This window comes from Zonotrichia leucophrys, chromosome 1A (assembly GCF_028769735.1).
Source record: "Zonotrichia leucophrys gambelii isolate GWCS_2022_RI chromosome 1A, RI_Zleu_2.0, whole genome shotgun sequence".
Classification (NCBI taxonomy): Eukaryota; Metazoa; Chordata; class Aves; order Passeriformes; family Passerellidae; genus Zonotrichia; species Zonotrichia leucophrys.
In genome coordinates, this window is record NC_088170.1 from 24,869,780 (window position 1) to 24,897,511 (window position 27,732).

General features: G+C 37.2%; 1 protein-coding gene across 1 annotated transcript in view; it reads left to right on the forward strand.

The window, feature by feature from the left end:
- Positions 1-27,732, forward strand: part of TRHDE (thyrotropin releasing hormone degrading enzyme) — a 210,510-nt gene that overhangs the window by 97,441 nt on the left and 85,337 nt on the right. The window contains exons 6-7 of the mRNA XM_064701951.1: positions 1,004-1,141; positions 17,180-17,245. Of these exons, the coding sequence (XP_064558021.1) occupies positions 1,004-1,141; positions 17,180-17,245 (204 nt within the window). The remainder of the gene's footprint in view (positions 1-1,003; positions 1,142-17,179; positions 17,246-27,732) is intronic.

Consider the following 27,732-nt stretch of genomic DNA (forward strand, 5'->3'; position numbering starts at 1 on the left):
CATTCTTTGCATTTATTTGTGACTTGATAAAGCAAGTAAATAAAGCTCTTCTTTCCTGACAAAGTGTTTTGGATAAAAGACATCTATGTGAATGCAGTATGAGGAGGGCATGTCATTTCTCAGCTGAAAAAGCCCCATCTAGTTGTACTGTACAAATGACTGCAGCACAATGCATAGAGTATACATGAACATTTCATTAGTGTTGCTGCCAGAGTAAATAGGCAGCCGTTTTGAAATACCTCTGCTATCCATATTTATAGAAGGTAATCAAACAAATGCTTGTGTTGGATGTTGTTTGGGTTGTACCTGCCTCTGATGTAGCTGTGACTTTGACTATGTCATTTAAACTGCATGCAGCTCTTTTCCCACTTGTGAAGAGACATGATAATGGTTTTCTTCAGATGGAAATTACAAAGTCTGTAGATGGCTCAAGCTCTTGAGGAGGAAGGATTTCTATACCAGAGTCATGAAAGAGTGCAAGCATCTGCGGTGACACTGCTGTGAGCTTTCTTAATTGTACTGTCCCACACTAATCTGCTAAGTGAACTTGTCACTAAGAGCCAAATAACTTAAACTTCACTAAATAAAAAGTAGTAATTGTATTTACCCATCTTTGTCAAAAATTTTTGTACCTGCATATGCAATAAGCTCGAGGACAGCTATTTTTGTGATTGAAGATTTTGCTGGTTTCCTCTCTCCCCACTCCTTGTGTGTATGAATAATCATAATCAGAATTCCAGTCTGCACATATGGATGCATTTTGATTCATTTAATGCTCTTTTAATTTCAGTCAAGTTTCCCTGCAGCAAAGGATCTCAAGTCTGAGTCTATTCCAAATACCTGTTCAAGATTGTAGGAGGTCATGGTGGTTTACATTCAAAGCAGAAGGTCTGATTTTAGTCAACAGTAATGGTAGCCAACTGCCTCTGGTAACTGTGCATCATTTCTGAATTTCTGTAAATATGTATTTGTCTGTGATACTACTGCGTATGCTGTATTTCAGGAAAAGCAGAGATTTCTGACAGATGTCCTACACGAAGTGATGTTGCTGGATGGGTTGGCCAGTTCACATCCAGTATCCCAGGAAGTACAGCAAGCCTCAGACATCGACAGGGTGTTTGACTGGATTGCCTATAAAAAGGTGAGACTAACTAAGCTTATCTATATGATACAGATAAGTCAGAAGCTATAAGAAGATCATGTTCCACCTGTAAACGAAATACCATTGTTAAACTATTTATGGGAAACTAATCTGTGTGGAATGCATTTGGAATATTCTAAAGTGATTATAGCCAATTACATTCAACATATCAAGTGTTAGTAAATGTTATAAATAAACTTGGGAGGCTGTCAAAATTCACTAACAAGATTTAGGGCTTTTTATTACTATGTATTTTTTTGACAGGGTCTGAATTGTGTTAGATGCTTTAAAAAGCAAAAGGATATGTAGTTTTTGTCCTATTGCAACTCTCTAGAAAATTTACCAAGGGCTAAATCTAAATGTAAAGTTTTTTCTATGCATAAGAGTTTTACTGTCAGCTAGTAAAAACTCTGAAGTCATTGCTGAACACTGGGAGTGGAGAAACTGCCTTCTGGTCTGGTGAAAGAATAGATATTAAATTCAATCAATTTTGAATTGCATTTCAATGATTTGGAAGTCTTCTGGCCAGTTTCTGGATTCAGCAGCTTCTGCGCAGGAGTGAGAGGGTTTTCCCTCCTCCATAACATGACTGGGCTTGCTGTTAGCACATGGCCTGAAAGCTGGTGTTTCCCACCATACCATATTGCTTATTCTCTGCTACAGGCTATGACATATAAAATTGTGTATCATGGCCATATGTGTTTGCTGTGTGACACAGTGGCTGCTGCCTGCAGCCTTCTTGTACAGGAGCTCTCTGATGATGATTCAGTTGCAAGAGTCTTTTGACTGTGGCCTTTGTGTGAAATTATCTTTTCTTCTGCATCACTTTCTGCCTAACATGAGACTGTAGCAAAGCAGCATAGAACTGACTTGGTGTCTGAACCTGCTCATTCTGGGATGAAAAAGAGATGTTATCCTCTCTTGTAGTCATAAACTATTCCTACACTGCAATAACTTCACCTTGGTCTTCTTAAATGAAAGGATCATACGTCTGTAAGGATGGGCAAATCAGTGTGTGTGTATGTGTGGGTATATGTGACCATGTAATAAGTACCTATGATGGAATATAAAACCACAAATTACTTATGACAAAATTTTAAAATGCTGCAGTTGCCCAAGAGCCCAAGTAACATTTTCAAAAATCCCTTAGGTATGTTGGAAAATATTGCTCTAGGTCAATTAACCTATAACAGCCAGCAGCTTTTAGCATACTGAATATTCCCATAGTTTAAATCTTTCAATCATATGCTTTCTGGTGATAGCTAGACCTTGATAGGTTCAAAGACTTATCTTACATGAGCATCTTCATATTCCAATCTAATTATTTTTGCTAATTTATACAGTAATAGCACTATCTTACAGTTAACTGTAGTACCTGACAATTTTATGAACACTGCAACCATTGAGTAATTTTCATTTACATTGAAATGACAAATAGGACAATATGACACATCTGTATACTGATAGCTGTTTTATGCAGGCTAATAGGATCGGTCTGTTTTTTGTGGAGATTACAGTACAAAACTTGTCTTGTATCTATCTGTGTAAATGTTCCTTTTTAAGTAACAGTGGCCATGCCTAGTGGATACAGCAGCATCTCTCCACTTAAGTGCTCTGGTGGCCAGTTCCCCTTAGGTGACATTGGATGTGTTCATACCAGGGCATGATCCTGTAAATTTTGAGCCCAGTTACCAAATCTAGCAAACTACCTTAGAAAAAGGCAGTAGCAGAATTTATTTATACACTTTCATAGGTGGGGAGATTAAAATAACCGCTCTTTCACCTACGAGGTCTTGTTTGTTCCTGTCTGGTAATTTGTCTGTCTGCTGTACTCTGTAGCTGTTTATCCTTTTGGTTTAAGATACAAGCTTCATTATATAATAGGAAGCATAAAAGTTTCATTAACAGCATACATGCCTATTGTTTAATAGGAAGAAACTTTCCTGATTTATTTTGTAGCTTTCCTTTTCAGTACCTTCCTTGAAAAACCTTACACTGTTCCTTCTGAGGATAAATTAGAGCAAATTTAACATATCTTACATTGTTTCTTTCCTAGAAAATCTTGTATGCATGCATTCATTCCTTACACTGAAAAGCAGCTTTGGAAATAAGTTTATTTATTAGATACCCAGAATAGAGCCTATTCCTCTAGCTCTCTAGTGTCTACTGGTATAAATGCTGTGGTGAATAGTATGTCGGTAAAATCCAAACTGTAAAATTACACTGGAGGCTCTCACCTGGTCAGGTGTGGGCTCAAATATTTTCAGGTGCCACAAAGCCCTGCTGGAGGAAAATTATTAATGGTGTTTCTGGGATGACTTTTTGGTTGTCTTTGGTTGAGTGACTTTTTAAATTGCTGTAAGTCATTAGTCAGGAATTTTTTTCTCTTGACTCTACTAAACTTTGGGTCAGGACCATCAGTGAGGACTTTTCTACTGTCTTAAATAAAATATTTTTAGAGAGTTTACCACTATGTGCAGCATCCATTCCCTGCATTTTAGATTTTTTTTCATTGTCTTTTAACTTTTTATTTAAATGTCCATCTTGTGCTCCCTGAGTGCTTGGAATGTCCATGTGATCTCTATTCTCTCTTTGCAATTTTCTACAAGATATTGAAATGATGAAAATTTCTCTGATATAAGTTTTGTTCAGTGAAATGACAGTCATAGAATGTTCTTGTTATTTCATTGTCTTTACTGTCATCAATATGGTATAAATCAGACACCATTAAAGTACCCATCTCTGCTAGACACTTAGCTGTCATTCTAAAGTCATGCCTTTTTCTACACACTTCAGAAATGACCATTGAAAATGTGCTATTTAGTTGCCTCACAGTTGAATATATTTTTCATTTCTACTTTCTCATCCTTGGTGATTGCATGTGTGAAGAAATCCAGGACATAAACCCCATGGCATTCAGGTAATCCCACAAGCAGAGTGAAGCAGACACTACAGCTTGGCAGCACACAATGTTTTTCCACTTAAATGGTTGAGGGTAAAGCTTGCCTCTTTGAAAAGCGTCATGCTAGTCATTCTTCAGATTGAAGCATGTCGTCCTCCACTAGGGCCACAAATAAGTAGAGAAAAAATGAGAAGTCGTGATAGTTCATTAATAAACAGTACTGGTAGATGATTCAAGGCTCTCAGGTTGCATCAGAGAGTGCATATGTCTTCCCAGTGCAGCTGGAAGTGAGATAGTGTCCTCCCACGATGACGGGAAAAGTGGTTATATCCCAAGTGCAATAGAAAATATAGCCTGTTGAACACAAGAGTAGAACTGAGAATTGTTAAATCAAAGCAAAAAGCGTGACAGCCTTTCCACACCAGAAATAACTGACAGCAGGAATCATAGCCCTGGAGAGCTGCAGCATCAGAGGAGGAGAGAGTGCAGCAAGAATAACACGAGGAGCAACAATCAGCATGGAAAAACCGACTCTAATAAAATGGAGAAACAAGGCAGCTGCATCTCAAAGGCAACAGCCAGAGCCAGAGCAACCTGAGGGAGAGCCATCTCAGACAGAACTAAAGGAGTCATAGCCCTAGATGAGCAGCTGTAGCCAGACAAGAGAAGGGATGAAAGGACATCTAGGGAGCCAGATATCTGAAGTCAGTTCAGTCAGCCTGCTGCACGCTTTGAAGTGTGCTGGTTGGAGATTCTGGCAGCAATCAGTGCAGGCAAGACCATTATGATGGAGTGTAGCTATAGAAGTACCCCCAAAAGAATATGCCTTTGGAAGTGACAAACAATAATCAAAACAAGGAAGAGGATGACTGGAATAAGGAAGAATATTCATTTTTTCCTTCCATGTAAGCTAAATTAACCTCAGCAGTGAGACCTGTTACTGACTCCGACTTTATAATGCAAACAATTAATTATTTCCTAAACCCTTGTATGTATAACTTCCTTTTCCTTTTTAACTCTATTCCATATCTTTAAAATTTCCTTTTTCTTCTTTCAGTGTCAGGTGATGGAAGGAAGATTTATTTCTGATAGTAATAAAGGGAAACTGCTTCCGCTCAAAAGCAACATTCTGCATTAGGAGATCAGTTCAACTAAAACTTTACACAAAGAAAAATGCACAGCTTCCCTGCATTCTGGCAAAGGAGAATTTAAGAAATTGAAAGCAGTGGCTCGCTCACCCTTTTGGGTGTAATTCTCTTTGAAAATTTACAATGTAGCATGTTCTGCAAGAATGTGGAAGAACAGGATTGGTAATACAGTCACTGGAAAGGCTCTCTAAAAACTTCATTTTTTTACTTCTGTTCCTCAGGCACTAGGAAGCACAATCACAATGAAATAACAAAATAAAACCAAACCAAAACAAAAACTCCAAACCACTACCCCATATTCTGTTCAGGAATAGTAGTTTATAAGAAAGCCAATTCATGAGTGCAATGAAGTTGTGATGATGTGCATCTCTGAATGTGACAAAAGAGTGGGAGTAGCTCATTAACAATGAAAGAAATGCTGGATAAATCCCTAAAAATCGTACAATAGGTTTTATTTTTTATTTAGTTGAATTGGTAGCATAAGGTGATATCAGACTAGTTGAAAGTCTTACAATACAATAGAGATGGCTTTAGAACCCCTTCACTTGCCGTGGTACAAAGGAAAAGCTTTTTGTTTTCCCTATTTTAGCTGTACTGTTGTCTGTGGATGCCATTAAGTCCAGAGGGTGCACATTTGTGTGATGCTGATTTTTCTTCCATGACTTGTGAGTGCAACAGGTCAGTTCCCAGATTGCAGAAGGTGCTTTCAGGAGCCATTTGTTCCTAATGCATTGTAACAGAGGAGGTATCTTGTAATGAAAATAATGTCTTTCTGTTCAGATAAAAAGGCTGTAGGTTGTTACTGCTTCCTGTATCAAAGTCATTGAAATGCAGTCAGTGAAACAAACAGGTTCAAGTTCAGAGCAGCTCCGAGAGTGCTTGTCCTGAAGTATGGAGGCTGTCCCAGTTTAGCTGGTGGCTGCCAATGCTTAAATTTAGACAGGTGCTTCAAGATACTTGAAATACTTATCTTAACTCATCTTCCTACCATCCTGACTCAAACAGGAGCAAATGGTCTTTAACCCTTTACACTGGTTAGTGTATTCTAGTTATTATTTTCTGAAGAAGAAACATGGAAACTACAGTGTGTGCTATATAAGCAGCTACACATGGACAGTGCTTCAGCAATGTTATGTATTCCACATGCCAGGCACAATTGCATATGGGTTTGACTGGAAATAATAAAGATGGAGCACAAATGTTAATAAAAGCATTTTATGTTGAAGAAGAGCTCATTAGACTAGACCACTCCATGAAGGCAGAGTTGTCAAGAGGACACAACCTGTTGTGGTCCAAGCCTTCTGCCTGTTTCCCATGGAAAGGCTGTGGCAAATGGCAGCTCCTAAGGGCTGGAGGAGATTATCAAAGCAGAAATGGCGACAGTAGGTCTAGACACCATGTCCTACCATCCTTCCTTCCCCAAAAGCCATTAGAAGGAACAAAATAGTGCATCTGTGTCTCAGATATTTTCATGACTTAAAATAGTGTTCATAAAGACAGGTGTACATGGAGGTAGTTGCACTTGCACTTGACATGCACTTGCCTTTTCTGCCTTTCTGTTTCTGCTTTGTAATGATCATTTTCAGCAAAGGTTAAAGCAGAAAGTTACAAGTATTTTCTTTTTTTGCCCTGAAGGAGTCAAAAAATATGCCTGTGTACGGACAAGGGCTGATTTTGCTGATACATGTCCTGGTTTAGATCAATAAACAGAAGAGGAAGTTACAAGTGTTAAAGTAACTTGGAAGAAATTGTAAGAATTAGAAACAGAAAATAAATTTGAGTTTGTGAAATAGAACAAAAGGAACAAACAACTTGACATAAGAATATGGTCAATATTTTGATCAAAATATGATCCTGTAAGATTTCTATTCAAAAAGGGACTCTTTAGAAAAACCTCTGGAACACTATTTTGTTGTTGTTGCTGTTCTTTTTAAAGATATGTTTAAGATATGGTTAAAGATATGATAAAGATATGTTGATCTTGACTGGATAACTTATGGAGTGTAAAGGAGGTATCAAAAAAGAGAAATTAGAATGGCAGGTTTAGTTATTGATAGTTGCAAATCAGTCTTAGGCAAATGGATTGAGATTCTTATGTGGTATTTAGTGAACTAAAAATAGTAATTTTTCTTGAAGATTTTTAATAAAGGCAGTTAATAAAAAAGTGTAATGTTCCTTTGTCCTTGTCACTGGTGTCAGAACATGTAAGAGGGGTTTTGGTGCTGAGGCCAAGTAAAACTCCTTTTGTAAGTTGAGTCACGATAGCATTTTCTCTGGGCAATGGATAATATTTTATTATTCAAGGAAAATGATGTGACAATATCCAGCTGAAGAATATGATTAGTTATGGTCATATACCCCTGAATTTTCTTCTTTGTGTCATGTTCCTAAAATTTGTGGTCGAATTTATGACTAAGACAGTTATTTTGCCAAAGCCATCTTACTGTCTGACCATTTTGGTATTATCCAGCCCTAGAACAGCTGTGTTTGTCAGAATAGAAAATGATTATGATTTCCAATGAAAAGCTCTCCTTGAATATAATGTTGTTTTTTCAGTGATGTTTTGGCATCAGATAAATGGCCTTTCATTCTGTAAAATTCATTCTGTAAGGTGCTTTTATGCATCTTTGAGGATTTAAAAGAAACATTACAGGTTTGCAGGTATACTTGCTGATTTGAAAAATAGTGGTTTACCCATGCTATTAATGAAGTTTTAAAAGCCATTTAAGTTAATTTTTTTTATTAAAACATATCCTGGTTTTATTGCTGAATATAAACAGCATGTTAATTTGTGAGTGTGCACTGCCTGATAAGCAAATATCAATTGGAAATTCTGTTGCTTTAAAAAGTAAAGAAGATTAATTAAATGACTGATTTTTTTTCTAGTCTGTATCATTAAAATCAAGTAGGGATGGTTTTGTTTGGTCCCTTATAGTACTTTAATGTTTAACAAGTGTTGCCAAGTGCAGGGAAACCAGTGAGAGCCACAATCAGCCAAGTACATAGATGTTCAACTTTATGTGTGTAGGGCTGGGGAATTAGTTTGGGTTGCTTGTGTGCTTAAGGTATTTCAGTGCATCACTGAATGATTGCCTGGGTGAAGACCCTCAGGATAGTCTCATATTGTGACATTTGGTACCAGTATGCTGCATGATCTGCATATACCTATCTCCTTCTGTACTTCTTCCCTTGGCTTTTATGTGGGTTATCCAGAGACAAAGCCTCTGGAATTAAGTTAAACATTTTACATTTCTGTCACAGGGAGGAAATCATAAGCACATGTTTACTCATTTAAACAAGTATGTTCTGTTACCCTAATGGAATAAGGAAGCATTTGCATGTATCAAATTCACTTGCATTAAGCTTCATTTTTTCTTGTAATATTTGGAGGTGCCATTGGAGAATACAGAAGATAGCTATGCTGTTGTATTACAGTGCTCAGTTTCTGAAAATGAAAGAGGAATTTAGTGTTGGTGACTCATGATACAATCTAATTAATTCCCTGAAAAGAATTTCTCAGTGGGTACTTATGCAGTTCTCAGAGATGAGATAGTTTTGATAGAGACAGCTGAAGAATTCCAGAGAAGCCTTTGCAATTATCTCTGCTGTTACAGCTTGATAGAAGTGCTTTAGCAGAGATCTCTCTGGAGCCTGCAACAGGATCATGTTGTAACTGATGCCATGAATAGGACACTCTTGTTCCATAATTGTCAGTGTAAGGCCACATAAGATAAAAGACTGTTCAGGTGATAAAGGTAGGAAAGTAAAATACATTTCAGCATAACCTTCTGAGTGGGAGCTGAGGAATGGCTGAACTTCTCCCTTTGTGGGAAAATAAAAAAAAGGAGAGCCTACAGTGAATGTGTTTGCTTAAGGAAATGCAGCTGAAATGCAATACCTGTGTTTGAAAGTGGACCCAGTGTTCAGTTCATACAGGAGAATTCAGTAAATTCAGTGCACTGCATGTAGTGTAACATGTTACACTACTTCAGTTAACCAAATTTTTAAATAATTCATTTACATACATGTACCTCTGTCTACCTCTCTGCTCTTCTTTGAGCAAATTCCACAGGTGTGACTTAGTCAAAACATAATTCTTTTCTGTTAGATATCTCCAAGATGCAGCACATTTTTTTTTTTTTTAAAGTAAGTCTTTTTTTAAATGTCACATTTTTGCTATGTGTTTGATGTATATTATGCTTTTGCTTTAATTCATGCTGTGTTTTTTCCCAATAAGCTAAATTTCATGGGGTTTCCAGCTGTGGTTGCTTAGTACCAACAAAGAATGATTGTTTTGAAAAACGTGACTTGGATATTACTTGTTGGCTAGTGTTCACATTGCAAAATTAAAGTGCAAATATGCATTCTTTGTATAAGTGCTTGGTAGCGTGCTCTTCTAATATTTTAAATGAACTTAGACTCACAGAATTGCCCCAGATTTTGAGAACTAAAGAATAATGTATGAAATTAAGAAATTTAAGCTGAAATGAAATGATACTCACTCACTTAGAAGCTGATTTGATTGTGGATATCCTTAGGCTTCTATTTGACAGAGAACTGTAAAAATATGTTCAACATTTAAAAGAAAAAACCACAACCTGTATGCCGCTTCTATTACATTCACAGTTCTAAAAGAAAATTCTTCTTTGTGTATTTCATGAAGAAAAGATATGTTTCCGTCTGTAAACACATTAGCCAAAATTTGGAAGTTTTTCTGTGTTCTGAGGTGATTCTGGTGTGCTAGTGTAGGCCTGACTGACTGTATGCAGCAGGTTTATAAGCTGTTTGTAAGCTCTGGCTTATGTAGTGAGGGACCATATAATGGTCAAAGTGTAAAATGGGGACTGAGATTTTTAAGGATCTACCAGGGGAGTGCAATGAATTTTCGTGCTGGATGTTTCTGCTGAAGAACAGGTTAATTCCCATGCCCAGTTTATTCTTTGTAACAGGTTGCAGAAACCACCAATTTGAGGTATGTGTGTGGGACACACTAGCTAAAAGAACTGTTAGTTGTTAGAAAGTCTGCAGATCTGAGTGGCATCCACTTGCACCTTCTGAGGGTAACCAGATATGCCGGAGGATTGCTTGGGAGCTGTAGGCTGGTGAGTTTGTATTCCTTCTCCAGTGACATGGGAACTCTGTAGCGTATAAAGGGTAAGATAAGTGAGGACATGGATTAATATGTTGGTCTTGACTAGTCATCACTGCTGCAAAGAGGAATTTGTTCTTACTATCCAGCTGGAGTTCTGGAGGGGAGAGTAAGAAGACAATGGATTTTAAAAAAGTTTTTGACAAGTCACACCACCTATAGCTCAGGGTGAATCATTTAAGGAAAGAACTATTTAAAGTGTGTGTACTGTGCCTGATTAATTAAAAACCACTAATACTAGTATATATCAGGTATATAGTACTAGCCATGAAATTTTGTACATTGATTCTCATCTTAAATCAGAAGGTCTTTATGAAAGAATTATACCTTTGTGTGTGCCTGTGTGTGATCTGAGTCTTGTTTTAATCAGTGAAAAGGAAGCTGATTATAAGAACTTACTATTGATAACAATAGCTCTAACAGTATGAATAAAATTTAGTGTAATTGAGGCAGAAGATAGAGTCATTCTCTATAGTTATAGAGAATTAGTTATAGTTATTTATAGTTATTTCTCTTAGCTAGAGGGAAGGTAACCTTAATCCTGAATTGCAGGTTTATCAGCACACAGAAAAATAATTGTAGGTCTTCTGTTTGTGTCCCACTGAATTTGAAAAACAGGTGGTGTTACTGCATATTAATCAAGACTGATTTTGAATTGACTACTGCACAATAGAAGAAAGTTAATAAATCACCTGTATTTAGTTTTTGGTTATGTTTATTTAATGAGAAGAGGAAGCAAAATGGATGGGTAGAGATTTTGTGGAAAATTGATGTATTAAATTTCTGGTTTAGAACCTCAGTCATGTAATTTTTTCTGGTAGTCCAATGTTCCCCTCCTCAGCATCTCACTCCCTGCTTGCACCTTGGATGCCATGGGGATGGTTTTCTAACAGGATTCTTCCTGATTTTAGTTTTTTGGTCACAAAAGTATTTTTATGAACTAAATCAAACAGCTTTAATTCCTAAAGAAGGGTGGCAAGGTGGGCATTCAGTGAAGAAGAGATAAATTGAGGTCTGTGTTAATTACTATGATTGATACTTGGTGTTACATGAGATAATTGAAAGGGAAGCCTGCATGATGCTGTATTGGCCCTCGCAAACTCGAGGAGGTGTTTTCCCACTGTTAACTTTTTCATGATTTTTAATGTTTTGTAATTTACAGGGTAAAATATCTTCAGAGAGATTGATGTCATCTCACTTGAGATGGTCACCATGTAGACACCTGCAACTGAGTAGCCCCCATCTCCCTGTATCATCAGTGAAGATTAACAGGCACCTTCAGGGTGAAATTCATCTGTCCTATTTTAGATGTATGTCTTTGGATGAATCAGGATGAACTGAAGTTCTTGCTTCTCTCTCCTTTGCCTTTAAAGGAGGTCTAGGCAGCTGCCTCAGCTGTGTACAACTGAGTAAGCACCACTTAGCTACAATGTAGGTATTTGCACTCAGATAGATGAATCTCAATCCTATGGTTAAAACAAAAACAATGAAGCACACAAAAGCATAACTAAAAAGAAATAGAAGTTGATATTGAAGGAAAAAATGAAAAATTTTGTAGAAAGAAGGACGGAAGAGCTGTGTGTTTTCCAGGTCATCCTATTATGATCTCTCTTCCTTCCCCCACTCTGATGCATTTTCAGAACAATCAATTATTTTGCCCTTACAAAGAAAATCAGCTGTAGTTCACGATTTCTGGCTTGTGTTGCTGACATTTTTCTCACATGAGAACTTTTTAGAATAATGACATAATTTTTGGTTCTTCAAAGAATAATGCTGAAGGAGTTTCTAGCTTATTTGTATCTCTTCACATTCGGCCTCTTGTCCCTGCCTCTTGCCTTCTGCATAACCCTATGTGCTGGTTTGCTGATTTTTTTATTGTTCCCTTCCCTGCAACTGCTTCACCAGTTCTTTATTTCAAGTGCTCTTCTTTGCTTTCTGTTCAGTATAGAGCATCTACCTTCAGCTAGCAGGCACTCTGCCCTCTCTCCGGGGCTTTCTGTTGAATACCTACCCTTCCTAGTCTTCTTAAGTAAAAGTGTATGGTGTGTAGAATAAAGTGAGAGATGATATTTGTTATTTGACTATATATATGAAAGGATCACACTGGTTTTGTACCTCCACAATTCAGGAGTTCCCCCAGAACAGGGAATCAATCTCTGTATGGTCTTTTTGGACAGTGCAGTTGAATGAATCTCACTGCACTTTAGATGTCTACGGCACAGATGTGTACATATGAGCTAGTCACTCAAGCCTGCTTTTGAGTGAATTACAAGAGGTGAGTGCTTTTAGAGTACAATTCCTCCCACCTGAGGTTTACTTTAAGATTAGCTAAAGTGCATCCAGAGGTGACTCGTAAAGCCCATCAAGTGTAAGGGAAGTCTAAACAGCTAAAGTGATTATAGTCACAGGTACTACAAATACCTGCATTGAATCAAGTGTATCACTTCCTGTGTGGCTCTGTCGCAGTACTGTATTGTAGTAGTAGTAGTCATGTTCTTGTGGGTTCATGCATAAGGCTTAGTTTGTTTCCTGTTAAATAAAATTCCATTCAGTACTATTGTTTGTATTAAAAAACTTTTACAAGATGTAAGTTGCAAGTGAAACAATTAATTAAGGAATTTCAAGTATAATAAAATTGAGATATTCAATAAGTTGTAGAATTAAATTGATTTACAGTAATTGTGATCTGTAACGACATAAGAGGATCAAGATGTAGAAGTGGGTCTTTAAAAATTAGTTAAAACTAATCTGGGATCAAGGATAAAATCACATTATTTTGTGTTGGCATGGAGAGAATTAGGCTACATGGAGAAAATTGGACTGAATACCTTAGCTCAGATCTGCATTTTTTAGATTTCAAAGACATGTTCAGTTTGCGTACAAAGAAATTCTTCTAAGTTTGGTTATAGCATGTCTTTACCATGTTGTGAGTATCCAAGTTTCTTCAGGGGAAGAAAGTACATAAACTTTCATCCCTTCAGGCAGTGTTGGCTAACTGTCCATGAGTGAGCCTTTTCCCAAGAGCACTTTGCAAAAAACAGCTCCATGTACCTAATTTCCTTGAAGTAGCCAACATGTTCTACTTTCCTTTCCTATAGCAGTGGAATATCAATGCTGAGGCTGAGAAAGCTTCAGCTGTATCATAGGTTATACAAGGAGCGTATAGGTTATATGAGGATCTGGGTGATCTTTGGCAAGTGATTTCACTAGGGTGTGCCACAGTTTCCTTTTAATTTGCAGAATATTGGCATTAATCTTAGTGAGATCTGCTAATGAGCAGTGCTTCACCAGACCCAGGTAATGCCATTAATCATTGGATGAATAGCTAGTGTATTTGTCTGGATAGACAAATTAAGATAGGGTACAATGGCTTAAGGCAAGTCAGATTTTACACTGACAGGGACTAGGTACGTTTTTTGAATAGGAAAGAATTGCTTTCCACTAGACCTCTTAAACCAGTGTGCTTTACCTCTTGACAAGGTACTGAGTCATCCACTGCCTGGAGGAAAGCACTTAAATCATCAATAAACAGTCATTCTGCCCAGCAGGAGAGGCAAGTTCGCTTCTCAAGACATCCTGTGTTGTTTGTTCCTCTATTGGACAAAGGTTGGCGAAACAGAAGTGGCTCTGAGATTCAAGTGGGGAGCAGGCTCCTTGCATGTGAGGGTGTTCAGAGAGTGATGCTGGTAGGTTCCAAAGAGCATCAACTTCAGCAGGACAGATTTGTTGGGATTTTTCTGTAGGTTTAGGTCTAGGTCAAGAAGCTTTCGGAAGGTATGGCACTCCATCTATGTATTCTGTTTTTCCTGTAACTGAACTTACTGCACATACCTTCTGCACCTCCCACCTCCCTCTGTTTAGGGTCATCTTCCAAGCTTCTCCTTTCAGTAAGCCACTCTTCTTTATGCCAGTTACTCTCTATACCTCTTGCTTTTTGTACTTCTGCCTGCAAACCTGTTTTGCTTCCTCCCTAGTCAGAGTGCCAGTGTTTGCTGCCTTATCCTGCTCTGCTTTCCAGAGCTGTGAATGTCTGGAGAGCTTCTGTGCTTCTTATGAATGTATTATGGTTCTCTGTTCTGCCTGCTCTCAAAAGTTCAGGAAAGATGAAATGAATGGTTTCCTCCCATTTCTTTGCCCTCCACACCAAGGACTTCATTTGCTCTTTTTGTGTTTCTTTTCCCATCTCTCAAAGACACTTTTGCCGCTCTTAAGGTTCTCTTGCTTTTTTGAATCCATTCCCTTCCTGAAACAAGTCAAGAAAGCATTTGCTTTCCCTGAGTGGGGAAGATGGCAGAATTGTGACAAGCCTATTGGTCTGTAAGCTCTAAGTAGGGTTTCTGAGTTTCCTGAAGGTAATTAATTGGTAGAAAGTATTTCTAAAGTAGCTGTGAAAAGAAATCTATCTTGAGAGAATAGTCCTATGTTTGTGCCTTGACTCTCCATTCAGTTTTTACTTGCTGTTTTATTTTGTCTGCTGTATAATATGACCAGCCATCCAACATGTGTCTAAATGTTACCTGTGAGGGGAATTCTGTAATTTCTTTACATGTACATTATAGTTCTTGGTCTCTGGATAGAAAAAAAAAAGACTCTATTAGCTTGCTTACTTTTTACAGAAGTCAGTAGAGTCAAGGTGCTTGTATATGCCTTTCGTTACTATGTGAAGTTTAACTGTGAGGAAGAAACCAGGGCGTACTGGAATATTAAATAGTGAGTAGGAAAAAAGATGTGTGATGAATGGAAAAATTTCATTTTGTTGAGGATTTTGTCTGATATGTTTCATGGGTTTTTTGTTTCTGCTACAGATGTTTTGGATTGCCTGACCAAGTTACTTACAGATTAAGTAGGATTTACCTATTTATGAGATTAAAAAAAAAAAAATCTTCTGTTTATCTGCTTAAACAGATTTATCTACTGTTTATCTGCTTAAATGTCTCTGAGAACTTCACTCAATCTGTTTCTCTAGTAATATAAGGGCAATAATGTTTCCTGACCTATGGTATTGTCTGCACAGGTAATAATCTGTTTTGAAAGGTGTTACTTCCTATTCTGCAATGTGTTCCAGACATGATTTGTCTTCCAATAAGATTATATACCACCATGACAACATACCCTAGTGTTAATAATGCAAAAATCATGTTTTGGTTTATTCGCTATTCAATTCCTAAAAGCAGCTCAGTTAGTCTGCAACCTATATAGTGTTTGGTTTTGCTGCCTATATGAAGGACTTTGTTTTCTTACAACTTACTAATAATTTACAAATATTTTTGATTTATGTCATTATTTCAAGTGTTGTTTATTACAGATCCATTCAGTACTTAAAAATAGTCACTGTATAAAAAAAATCAGTGGAACATGTGTAAAATGGTCTAAAAATTGGACAAAAGTTAAATTTCCAAACTATCCTGAACTTTAATTTAGCAGGAAAAGACATAGAGTCATGTTTTGAAAGCTGAAGCTAGATAAATTGAAGTAAATGAAACTAGATATCTTCCAATTAGTAAAGAGGTGTGTAGTTTCACTGTGAGAGTAAACAGTAGTTGTAACACATTAGATAGTGCTCTGAAACATTATTCTGATCTTGAATTTTCTAAAATGGAAAGAGAAACCATAGGATTTTTTGCCTAAATTACTGAATTAATGCAGAACAAATGTTATATAAATCATTTTGGCTTTATAATCTGTAAATTTTTGAATCTATGTAATCTTTCCTCTTTCTTTATTATTGTCTGATTGAGGTGTTAACCAAATTTATGGACCTTCATCTCTAGATGAGGTGGTTGAGTTCTAGCATCATGTTTTCTTAAAGCCTTTAATTCATGGATTTGCAATCACAAGTGTCCTCCCTCTTGTATGGTGATCAGTACTAAGTAAAACATTTATATATTTGGATTGGAAGACTGGTTGTCTTGAAATTATATTGTAAAGTGGGATATTATAGCTAAATGGTCACATCAGATATTATAGCCAAATAGTCACATCTGCAAAGTTATTTCTGCTTGAAATAGAGCACTTGGGCAAAGGGAAAATACACAGCAACTGTGTTTCTGAGAGTGTATGAGAAGACACAAGGATGGTTAAAAAAAGCTGCTCTTGCAAGTATCTGTCTGCTTCTTGCAGTAAGTACTGGGATTTAGAATCACTTGTCTTTTAGATCTCTATGCTTTGCCTGAAGAGGAAGAGGCTAAGAACTGCTATAAGTGGAGAAAGAGTGCTGTACAAGTATCTTTGCACGATAGTCTGGAAAATAACCTGACTATTAATAGGTCAAATATATATATCCACATCTTATAAAATTCTAATGGAAATTATTTGCTTTTAGTCCCCAGATCTTGAAGGTGTTGCAAAGGGAAGTAGTATCACTGAATCCTGATGTACAATAGTGTAATGGAGATAAAAGTACTGTGGGTAATCACTGAGGTAGAATTTGCAGTTGACACTATTTATTTGCTCTCAGTTAAAACTGGGCCTTTCTGTTGAGTGCATAGAAGGGTTGGGGTCAGTCACCAGCGGAACTGACACATGCATGCTACAGCAGTAGGGAGAGTGTGTTGTTTGACCTTTGCCTTATTCAACATATGGGGCAGGATATTAATGCTTATTATCACTTATTAACACTTATTATCACTTTGCCTCCTCACTTTGGTAAGCATTTGCATTGTCTTCTCTCTCTCTCTCTCTCTCTCTCTCTCTCTCTCATTCTAGCAGAAATAAACATTGTATAAGTTACAGGTTTCAGGCATATTAGTGTTGGGTGGAAATGCCTCCTTCTGAGTGTATTTATTGTGTTATATTGGAATTCAAAACTGGTAACTTTGTTTCTCTATTATTTCCCATAGGGTGCAGCTCTGATTCGAATGCTGGCTAGCTTTATGGGGCACTCTGTGTTTCAAATGGGCTTACAAGTAAGTAAAGGCATTTCCATCTTTGTGTAGATATGTGTTTCTAGCAGTTTCTCTTGCTCCCTCTTTTTTCTTTCAAAGCTATATTTGCATCAATTTCTGGAAATGTTTCTTTACCTTAGGACCATCTGAAGTACCACCATGTCCCTGAAGCTGAATTTGATTGAAGATGCAGTTTCACCTATATTTCTTGATGTATGAAGTGATTGTACTTCAACTGGCATACAGTTTTGTGTAGAGTGCCACATAAATGACACTTTATCCATATGACAAATATGTGAAGGACTAGCTGAGGAAGTAACTACTTCTCTTCACCTGTGTTTCACTGCTGGTCTAACAAAGAATAACAATATAAGCCAGCTGGAAAATAAACAGCCCTAAAATGAATAATGCTTTTCAGATAAATATTTTGCCATGCTTTCCTCCTTGAGCTTTATTTTTACCTTCAATAAGCATGGAGTGCTCTCTGCCTTAACGATGTTTTGAAAACTCACTCTGTCTTTTAAAAGAAATTTGAAGAGGTAACATTTCTATGGAAAGAGAAAGAAATTCAACATGCTGATTACCAAGGATGAACTCCTTTCAGCAATAATTCAGGACAAAGAGTGTTTCGTAAACTATTTAAAAACAAACAAGCCAAAGCATAAAAAAACAATGCAATTCCCTCTATTCTATTGAAATCTGCTTGAATAAATCATGTTACAGGCAGCTGTGATTGATGAATTATGTATGATACAGCCTGCTACTTAGAAGTGTCCTTTAAAGTAAATTGATGTTCACCTGAAATACAATTATGCTAAGTTGGAAGGAGTAATCAATCTTATCTGTTCTTAGTAAGCTTTTCATTTTGAAATTTAAATAAACTACATCTAGGATCAGGTCATTTTTTAACAGAATAATTCTACCTCTAACCAAAATAAATTGGAAGATAAAATATAAACCAAAAATTAAATCAATGCATTGGTCATGTCAGACAGGTATTTTCCATGCAAAGGCAATGAAAGGAAACTTGCTGAGGAAATGCAGCTTTTTGGAGAATCTACAGTACAATCAGGGTTTGTAGCATAACTTACTCATGGGACCAGCTTGATCATTTGATTAATTGTAACACCAGGTCAGATCTATTAGATAAATTTCTCATCCAGATGAGAACTCTTTAAATCAGAAATTTCCTTCATAAAGGCTTGTGTATGTCAAGGGTAAAACCATCATGTCATTTAACACAGTAAGACTTCTGTCCTTAGTCTAGCAAACTCCATATTCCAGCCAGAAACTTCTGTTTGGACAGATCTGTTCATAGAAGATTTCAGTAGCACTTTTTCCCAGTGGAGTATGTCACTCAGGGTTTTAGAAAGGAAAAGTTTTAGTGTGTACATCTTAAACTGTGTTTTTCTGTTTTCTTCTACATTTGCCTGAGAAATAACAGTGTGCAAGTTATCTTGAAATAGACTGAGAAAAAAGCTCAGATCAAAGAATAGCTATGCAGGGATTAATCATAATTACCATAAAGTTGTAATGGAGCTTTGGTTTTTGATTTGAATGGTTTCTTATTATTTCTGCTTTTCACTAGTTTGGCTCTGAATAGAAACCATTCTGTTTCCTAATGAAAGTCTATGAAAAATCTAACTGTGAAAGTCTGGCTAGTACAAGTCTCGGCATCAGTTCAGTAGGAAGATGATGATTTTAACTAAAACCAGTTTGAAATCCAGATAGAGATTTTCCATGAGTATGTTTTCAAGCTGAACAAAATAAAACATGAAGTTCATAAGTTTTTCATAAGCTACAAATTATACAGTTGGAAATATCTGTCAGTCATTTAATTTTTTGCATTTTGCAAATCTAACAAAATACTGTTCCTGCACTGTATATTTGGGGGGCCATATCTTTGCTAATGACAAGGGAAACCGGAGGTTTAATTTACCCTTTCTGGGGTATGCACTGGTTTAGGCATTTTAGCTCTTTAGCTTGGTACCATCATTTGGGTTTTTGAATTATGTTCCCTTGAATCCTGTTTTAACATGGAACTCTGATATTCAACTAAATGTCATTTCTGTAGAATGGCAAAATTGAATACTACTAATATTTGTAAATCTCTTCAGATAACAAATATTCTGAAAATGCACTTGATGGTTCATTCCTCCTGTGTCATTCTAATGGCTTGCTGAGTAACTGAGTTCTAAAAGACCTACACAGCCAGTTTTTCCAGGAGAATGCTGTGGGAAAAGGTGTCAAAATCTTTAGTAAGTTTAGGTAGACAAAATCCATGGCCTTTCCCTCATCTACAAAGCAGGTCACAGGAAGGGGTCAGGTAGGTCAAACAGGACCTTTCTTACAGCATGCTGGCTGGGCCTGACGCCCTGGTTGTCTTGCATCTGCCATTTGATGGCACTCAAGACAATCTGCTCCATGACCTTCCCTGGCACTGAGGTCAGGCTGACAGGCCTGTCATTCCTCAGAACATCCTTCCAGCCCTTCTTGTAAGTGGGTGTCACATTGCCCACCTCTGGTTGTCTAGGACTTACCCAGTGAGCCAGAACTACTGGTAAATGATGGAAAGTGACTTGGTGGGTACTGCTGCCAGCTCCCTCAGGACCCTTGCATGGATCCTGTCCTTTCCAATAGACTTCTGTGTATCTAAGTGGTGTAAAAGACTGCCAGCCATTTTCCCTCAGATGTTTGGTGCTTTAATTCTGCTCTCTGTCTCTGTTGTCCAGCTCAGGGGGCTGGGTACCCAATGAACAATTGGTCTTAATATGAAAGACTGAGACTAAGAAGGCATTAAGTGCCCCAGCCTTTTCCTCATTCTTTGTCACAATGTAATTCCCATATTCTGCCAAGAATGGAAATTCTCAGCCCTCCTTCTGTTGCTAATGTATTTATAGAAACATATTTTTAATGTGTTTTACAGCAGTGTCTAAAGTTCTACTTTGGCATTGACTCTTCAAGTTTTCTGCCTGCATAACCTCACAATGCCCTTGTAGTCCTCCTGAGTTGCTTGCCCCTTCTTCCAAAGGTCATAAACTTGTTTTTGTTATCTGAGCTCCAGACAAAGCTCTCTGTGCAGCCAGGCTGATGGTCTTCCCCACTGGCTTGTCTTTCAGCATGTGGGGATGGCCAGCTCCAGCACCTTTAGGATTTCTTAAATATGTTCAGCATTCGTGGACTCCTTTGCTCTTCAGGCAAAAGCCCAAAGGGCTCTCTCAAAGAGTGTCATAAACAGGCCGAGGTAGCAGTTCTATTGACTCCTCTCCTAATTTCTCCAAGAATTGAAAATTCAAACTGTCATTTCATAGTTGCTGAGCCCAAGATGCCTTCCAATCATCACGTCACCCACCAGTCTTTGTTCACAAACAAGAGCTCCTGCAGGGCTGCTTATTTAGTTGTCTTGCTCAGCAGCTGTGTCTGGAAGTTAACTTCCACACACTCCAGGAACCTTCTCTATTGTTACCTCTCCACTCTATTAGATTTCCAGTATTATTTCAATTCTTTTTAATGTGTTAGCTATGTCCTTAAGTGTTTAACAGATGATAAAAAAGAGTAATTCTGAGGTCTTATAAAGTAGCATAAACAAAAATGGGTAGTTCTTTATTTGTGTTGGATTTGTTTGTGGTTTCATCCAAATCAAGGCATGATTCATCATATTATTAAGAGCTAAAGAATTAGAGCTTTAATATAGGAGACACTACAACAGACAAGGTGTAACTTAACTTTGGGTTAGGGAGAGGAAAAAATAAGGTTTAGAACAAGAAGCAAATAGGATTGCTACCTTATTTGTTAATCGCTTGTTTTTTCTTACTCACTTGGCATGTGGACTTTTAAAATAGCAGGTGGAGACAGGCTGGGGGTGAAAAATCCTTTATTTGTCAAAGAAAACAATCAATTGCATTAAAAAGCAGAGAAAAGTTGATGGAGGAGAATGAGGTTCTTTGGTGGATATTTTTTACCAATAAATATAATCTGATGGAAATGTACAAATGTGAATTTGACCTGTAACAGTTTAGCAAACTGCTCTGTTAAGGAGTCTGAAAGGAAGTAAAATTCTGGTAGAAGTGCTTTTTTTTACAGTGTAGATGTCTTTGTAGAGATTCATATCTGTCAAAAATAACTGGACTGTTCCTATGATGGTAAATATACTTGAAAGGGCATTTGATTATACAATAAAGCTGCATCCAAGAGACTAGTGAAGGCAGGATTTTTGAAAAGCCCTTCAAAGATATGATGTCTTGAATTATATGGCATTTCAAACAGGAGATTTAGTTACAGACAAAAAATTCTCACTGTACCACTCTGTAGGCAAAAGCAAAAGAGAATATATTTCTATTGGCTGTAATGAATAATTGAATAATGACAGTAGTAGCCACAGCTGGTAACACTTGCATATGAGAAAGTTACAGCTATTATTTTTGTAGAAAATGTCTAATAAATTCTTCCTTCTCACAGCAGGTGATTTATGTCTTTGTAAAGGCTCTGGCATCTTTCATGATGTGCAGTTTCTTATGCCCCAGGAAAATTCAAGAAGTGCACATCACTGAATGCCAGTACTCTTCTTACAAAATGGTGTTGCTTTTCAGTCAAAAAGCTATTAATCAGGTAAGAAGTTGGTTAGTATATGAAGAGGCTTGGTCAGCACCACTTGCTCTGATTATGTTTCTGATCTGCACAAATTGATAGATGTAGAAGCCATAAGTTGGCTTTATCATTCAGTCATCACTCAGGGTGCTAATGTGCAATACGATACTAGGTCTGTGTGAGATTTTCTTCTGTGGGCTGTTGTTCCAACTCTGTGCCTGAAACAAATGGTTTCTTACATGTCTGGTGTCACTGGATTGCATTTTTGGGAAGATTTTACTGCGTTACGACAATGCATCTCTTCAAGTAATCAGTGCTTGGTTTTTATTCTTTTCAAATTAAATAGAGAGAGAAGTACCAGTGATTTGAATGTTTGGTAGATATGTTTTAAAAGGCACCTCCAGTGCTGTAATGAGATATATTTCTGCACTGGTTTATTTTCTTATATTTGGTTTGATTATTTTGGAGCTTCATCTCTATTACTGTAGGTTTGTCAACACTGCATTTCATTTGCTGTGTGACAGCTCATTGATCACATAGATCTGTATCCTTTTGAACTTCACTTGCTGCTATGTATGTGTTCATCATTCACTCTGATTTAGTGCATCATCAGCAGTTTGAATTAGTTACCGTAGGAATCTCTGCTTCTGTGATAAATTAACTACTTTTTAGGCTTTACACTGTACATTTGGAGGGATTTTCATACAGTGCTTTGGGTAGACACTGTCTCTTTTGGTGCTGTAGAATGGCCACTGTATTGGAACAAATTAGTTGGCCTTTCACAGGAGCTGTCTGGGGAAGTGTGGTGTTCAGGCTATTAAATACAGCAAGGTTCAGATTTCAGTCACTTCTAGTATCATATTGCTGGCTATTTAAACTTCCTTTCATCCACACTGCTTTTTCCTGTTTTTTAGACACCTACCATGTGCACGAAATAGTAATGCATGGAATATTTTCATCTATTTCCATGGTATTATATGATAATCTATTTTTTACATAGTGTATTAAACAGTGTACCCAAGTAATACCTATTTATTATATCTTTCTTATCAATTCATTACAGTTAGTTGTTTGCTGTCTTTAATGAGACATCATTAGAGAATTCTTTTCAAGAATTTTCTGTAAAAACATAAAAAATCTGCAAAGACAAACAAAAAATCAGGCATCTTAGGATCGAGGTCAGTGAAGCAGTAAAGTGCAATGCTACCTGCAGATCAACAGTGCACATGGAACTGCCTGGAGTCTTCTTTTGCTTAGTCAAAGGATGTAACTTTTGCCACCCAGGAGGAGCATCTTTACATCTACAGTACCTCTGGTGTTGTAGCTGGTGCATTTACTAGGTGTTGAGTAAAGTACTTTTCAGCTGATTCTGCACCCACCTCCTCTGGTTTAGAAAAGCAGAGTGTATGACCTTAGTGAACATCAAGGTATCACCATAGATGTTCTGGCAATTAACTGTCTGAGGTAGTTGTTACCAGTCCCTTTGTCTGAGAATTGTCAGCTGGAGAACTTGAGCATGTTAAAGGGAGGACTTCAGAAATCATAGGAAATCTCATAGGAGCTGGCATCACTTTTTCTACAGTGCATGTCATATAAGATTGTTAGCATCTTTCACCTTTTTTCCCCCCTCAGCATTTCTTTTGCTTCTAATTTACATCACTCTGGATTTTAGTTTACATTTGTTAAATGAATTCAGTGTTATGAGCTGAATTCCTATAGACTTTGACTTGCACAGGTCAGTAAAAGACAGTAGGTCTGTTTCTTGCATAAGAAACTTCCATAAGTTTTTGTGTCACAATATTTTTTTCCTTTCAAAATGTTAAAGACGAATAGCATAGTAAGGGCCAGACTTGAGTATCACTCCAAAAATGGAAATTCTTCCTCTGACTCCAAGGGTATTTGAGTATACTGTGTGTAGCAAAATGCTAATGCTTAAAGGAAAATTGTGTTTGAAGTTGCATAATTTAAATGTAAAGTTTTTGAGAAATGCTGAAGTTAATTTTATTTTTCCATTCTTTTTCATTTTTTCCTGTGTGTGCATCTTTATCACTTTTTTAAATTATGCAAGTACCCAGTGTTTTCTATATAGGACAATATCTGATTCAGTTCACAAGGTGGACCATGCTAACTGAATTGTTCTTTTGTTCAGTAGTTTCATATACTTCTCATTTGCTTTGTAGCCAGTTCCTAATTGCTACATTCAATTTTCTTAAATGTCATCCAGTGTGGTGTCAGGGTGCATCACCAGCAGTTAATGCAGAGGACAGAAATGTCATAGGGAAAAAAGGCATGCTGCTAGGGTGGAGATCTAGGCACAGAGAAATTGAAGTTAAAATTTACATAGGTGTGAAGTATGCAAAACTCCCAAGTCTTAGCTCTTAGTGGTCAGAAGAAATTTTGTGTTCAAAGCACAGCTTCCACTGCCATCATTGTCAACTGTGTGGCAGCTGCTCTGCCTGTGAGGACACCAAGGTGAGCCTCCAGAAAATGTTGATCATTCAACTAATATTTCTTTAAAGAGATTAATGAGTATGGAGTGCCTGTACATCTGAAGGGAAATTGGACCAATGTGAGTAAAATGAAAAAGAGCCATGAAATTTGGATATCTGTTTTGAAACCCAAGAAGATACTCTGTTAAAATGTTTAGCATTATTAACCACTTGAGATATTAGGAACAGATGTCACATCAGGATCAGTCACAGAGTCCAGCTCTGCTACAAATGAGACCACAGTGCTGTCCTGGTATGCAACAAGCTGATCTACAGACGCAGTGAGGGTATTTGGTTTATCTACAGTTCTACAGTTTAACTATTACGTTTTTGAAAGCAGAACATTGGCAAGGCTGAACATAATGCAGCTACACATCATGTGTGCTGGTGGATTTTTGCCCCATATAACGTTGGTGCTCTGCAAATTCCTGTTAGGCTATATTATCTCCTTTCCATCTTTCTGCTCTGCTTTATGTTCCTGGAGCATTTGGATCAGATAGTTTTCTTCCCAAGTTGTGGGAGTTGCCAGGAGAAGGGAGACATGGGCTCTTTGCTCTCTGCTTCAGGGCCTGAGTCTCCCTCTGAGTGTAAGCAGCTGTGAGTGGTCGGTGCAGGGAGAGAGAGGGTGTCTGTTGCTCCTGGGATATCTAAGTGATCAGTGCTAGAGAAAAGCATTTTCCTGAAACAAGATAATTTTCCTTCTGACCTTTAGAGCTGTGCTCCAGTGCATGGGGACAGCAGATGGAAGGACACACTGATTAAAAAAAAAAAGAAAAAAGAAAAAAGAAGTGGTATTTTTCAGTACTTTCTGGTGTTGACTAAAATTTTGGAGAAGAATTCTATCTAAGATGTACTCTTTGAAGACAGGATTTCAGTTCACACACTTTGCCCACATTGGAGGTCACAGCAAAGAACATAAAATGTGGTGAGGGTGGCTGCTGCTGAACCTCAAAAGCCAGCAGTGTCCCTAGTGCCTGGGTTCAGAGCAAGGTTATGGATGGTATTGCCTTCATTAGGAGGAAGTTATGGTGGTCTTCAGCTAGGATAAAATGTTAATTTGCTGTGCCGATAAAGCTTTTACAAAAAGAAAAAATTAATATACACGCTGTGTATAAACCAAGTTTGTTTTCTCTGAACAGCATTGCCCTTTATGGCAATGTTAGAGTCAGTCATGTTACAGATACTGCATAGCTATTCACTTGGTGTGCCTTCAGTGAGCTTCTTTTTGTTGCATGTGAAATTCAGTTATGACTGTTTTCTCTTTCATTTTTATTATAGGAATTATAAAGAGAAAGAGTGATAGATAGGAATTTCCAGATAATGTCAGCAGACTCAGCAGCTATTTAGAAAAATGTTTTCTTTTGGAATAGAATTACACTGTTTTCCTGATAGCAGCTCAGTGCCAGCCTTACCTCTGTTGTTATGAGGCAGCTCAGTGGATTTTACAGGGCACTGGAAGGGAATAATTTTGTGCGTGAATTTGCTGCTCTTATGCAATCAGAATTTCCATTAGCTCTTTAGAAGTCAGTGGGGATATTTTCAGAACAAATACAGCAGGATTGAACTCCTAGTTAACACGTTATATATATTGGAAATTAAATAAATAGATCAATCTACTTCAGTCTAGTGGAGGACATTCAGAAAAAAATATCCTGAATCTGTGCTGGACAAAACATGCTGTTGTGAAAACTTTCTCTTGTTCTTTATCATCTCTTTCTCCTCTTTCTCCTCCCTTTTTTCTCTTCCCCTTCCTCTTCCTTTTCCTTCCCCTACATGCATTTAAAACTAAGTTACTGTGACTAGCTTGACACATGTCTCCAGATGTAAAGGCTAATGATTTTTAAGGTGTCTGTATTTTGGAAAAAATAAAGGTGCAGCTCTAGGTACTGAATTGTGTAAAGGTGTTTTGCAAAATGAGAAACATTTGCTCATTGATTCTCTATCTGTTATTCACTGTTAATATGTGAGTGTTGCAGGTCCTTATGGTCTAGACACGGTGACATGCTTGCAGTGAGTTTTCTTGATTGGTTTATGGACACCTTTTCATAATAAGGAGCAATAACTTTTTTACAAGTCTGGTGTTTATATAGAGAAAATTATTACAGAAAAGTACAGCAGAGATTTTGCCTGGTTAGCAGTTCTTGGTCATAGTTCAGATTAATGCAGAGGAATGAGCAGCCAACCTGTCACTATTAGCATGTGCCATCTAAATATCTCTGGAAAACTTTCCACTTTTTTTTTTGTGTGCACTGAAAGTATAATTTTTGAGCAATGTGTGGTTTTAGGTTAAAGTGTATTATACAACCAGACAAGACAGAATTAAATGAATGTACAAATTCAGTCAAATGTATGCAGTTCGATTTCAGAGAGTGCTTTATTCTGTAGGATTTGTCCTTAGCTCAGTATTTTAGTACTGCTACCAAATAATATATCAAATACATTTTTCTTTAAAGCCAAGCTTCATATACTAGCAGGTTTCTCCCTGCACAGCAGATACCATCAGACTCTGCCATGCACTAACTTTGCAATCCTTCTAACTGTTCCCTTTAGACTTCTTACAAACTGCTTTGCCACCACACTGCAACTGCTGCTGCTGTGTTTCAAAATGGAACCACCCTCCTCTTCATATTCATAGCTAAAAGGTGAAGTTGAATTTTACAAGGGAAATAAACCTCTCAATTTAATATTTCTCATATTTTATCAAGAATTCTCAGCAAAGCAGGATATATTTTAAAGTAGCTGTAAATTTGCCGGAATACAGATTTTTATTGAGTTTTAGATGCCCCATTTACATTGGGTTCATGGAGTTGCACTACAGAAGATTATTAATTGAAAAATTGAACTCTTTAGAGTCACTTGAAGTTTTTCTTCTTGTGTTGCAACGAAAATGAAGGGCCATGTTGATTTTAGTTGTCTTATTTCTAATTTATAATACTGGTTTCTTATCAACCAGCAGTGGGTAGATCAAAGAAAGCAATCCCATTGACTTAACGATGGCTCTTGCCTGCTTTCTTTTACTGGCTTCTCCTGTGTCTCAGCCTGCATATAACAGGGCACAGGTCCTGTCTGGATCCTTTAAATGAATGTTACACTTCTAATATAATGGATGAGATATTCTCAACATTGCCCTAATTTTTCTCCCGCAAAATCAATGCTGAAAATCCCATTGGCCCTTATAATGCCAGAAATGTCAGTTCTGCTGATCTGATTATTGTTAGCATCAATGGGAGTATCATGAATTACAAAGGAAAAAGGACAAAATAAAATGCTATAATTATGTGGCCCATTCAGCATCGTTGGCTCCAGAGAGAATTAAGATTTATTTCCATGTGTGGTTCCAGTTTCACTCTTTCTGATTAGTAGTTATAGCTTGCTGTTTAGACATAATGATTTAATTGTAGATATTACATGTTAACTGGATATTTTCCAGTT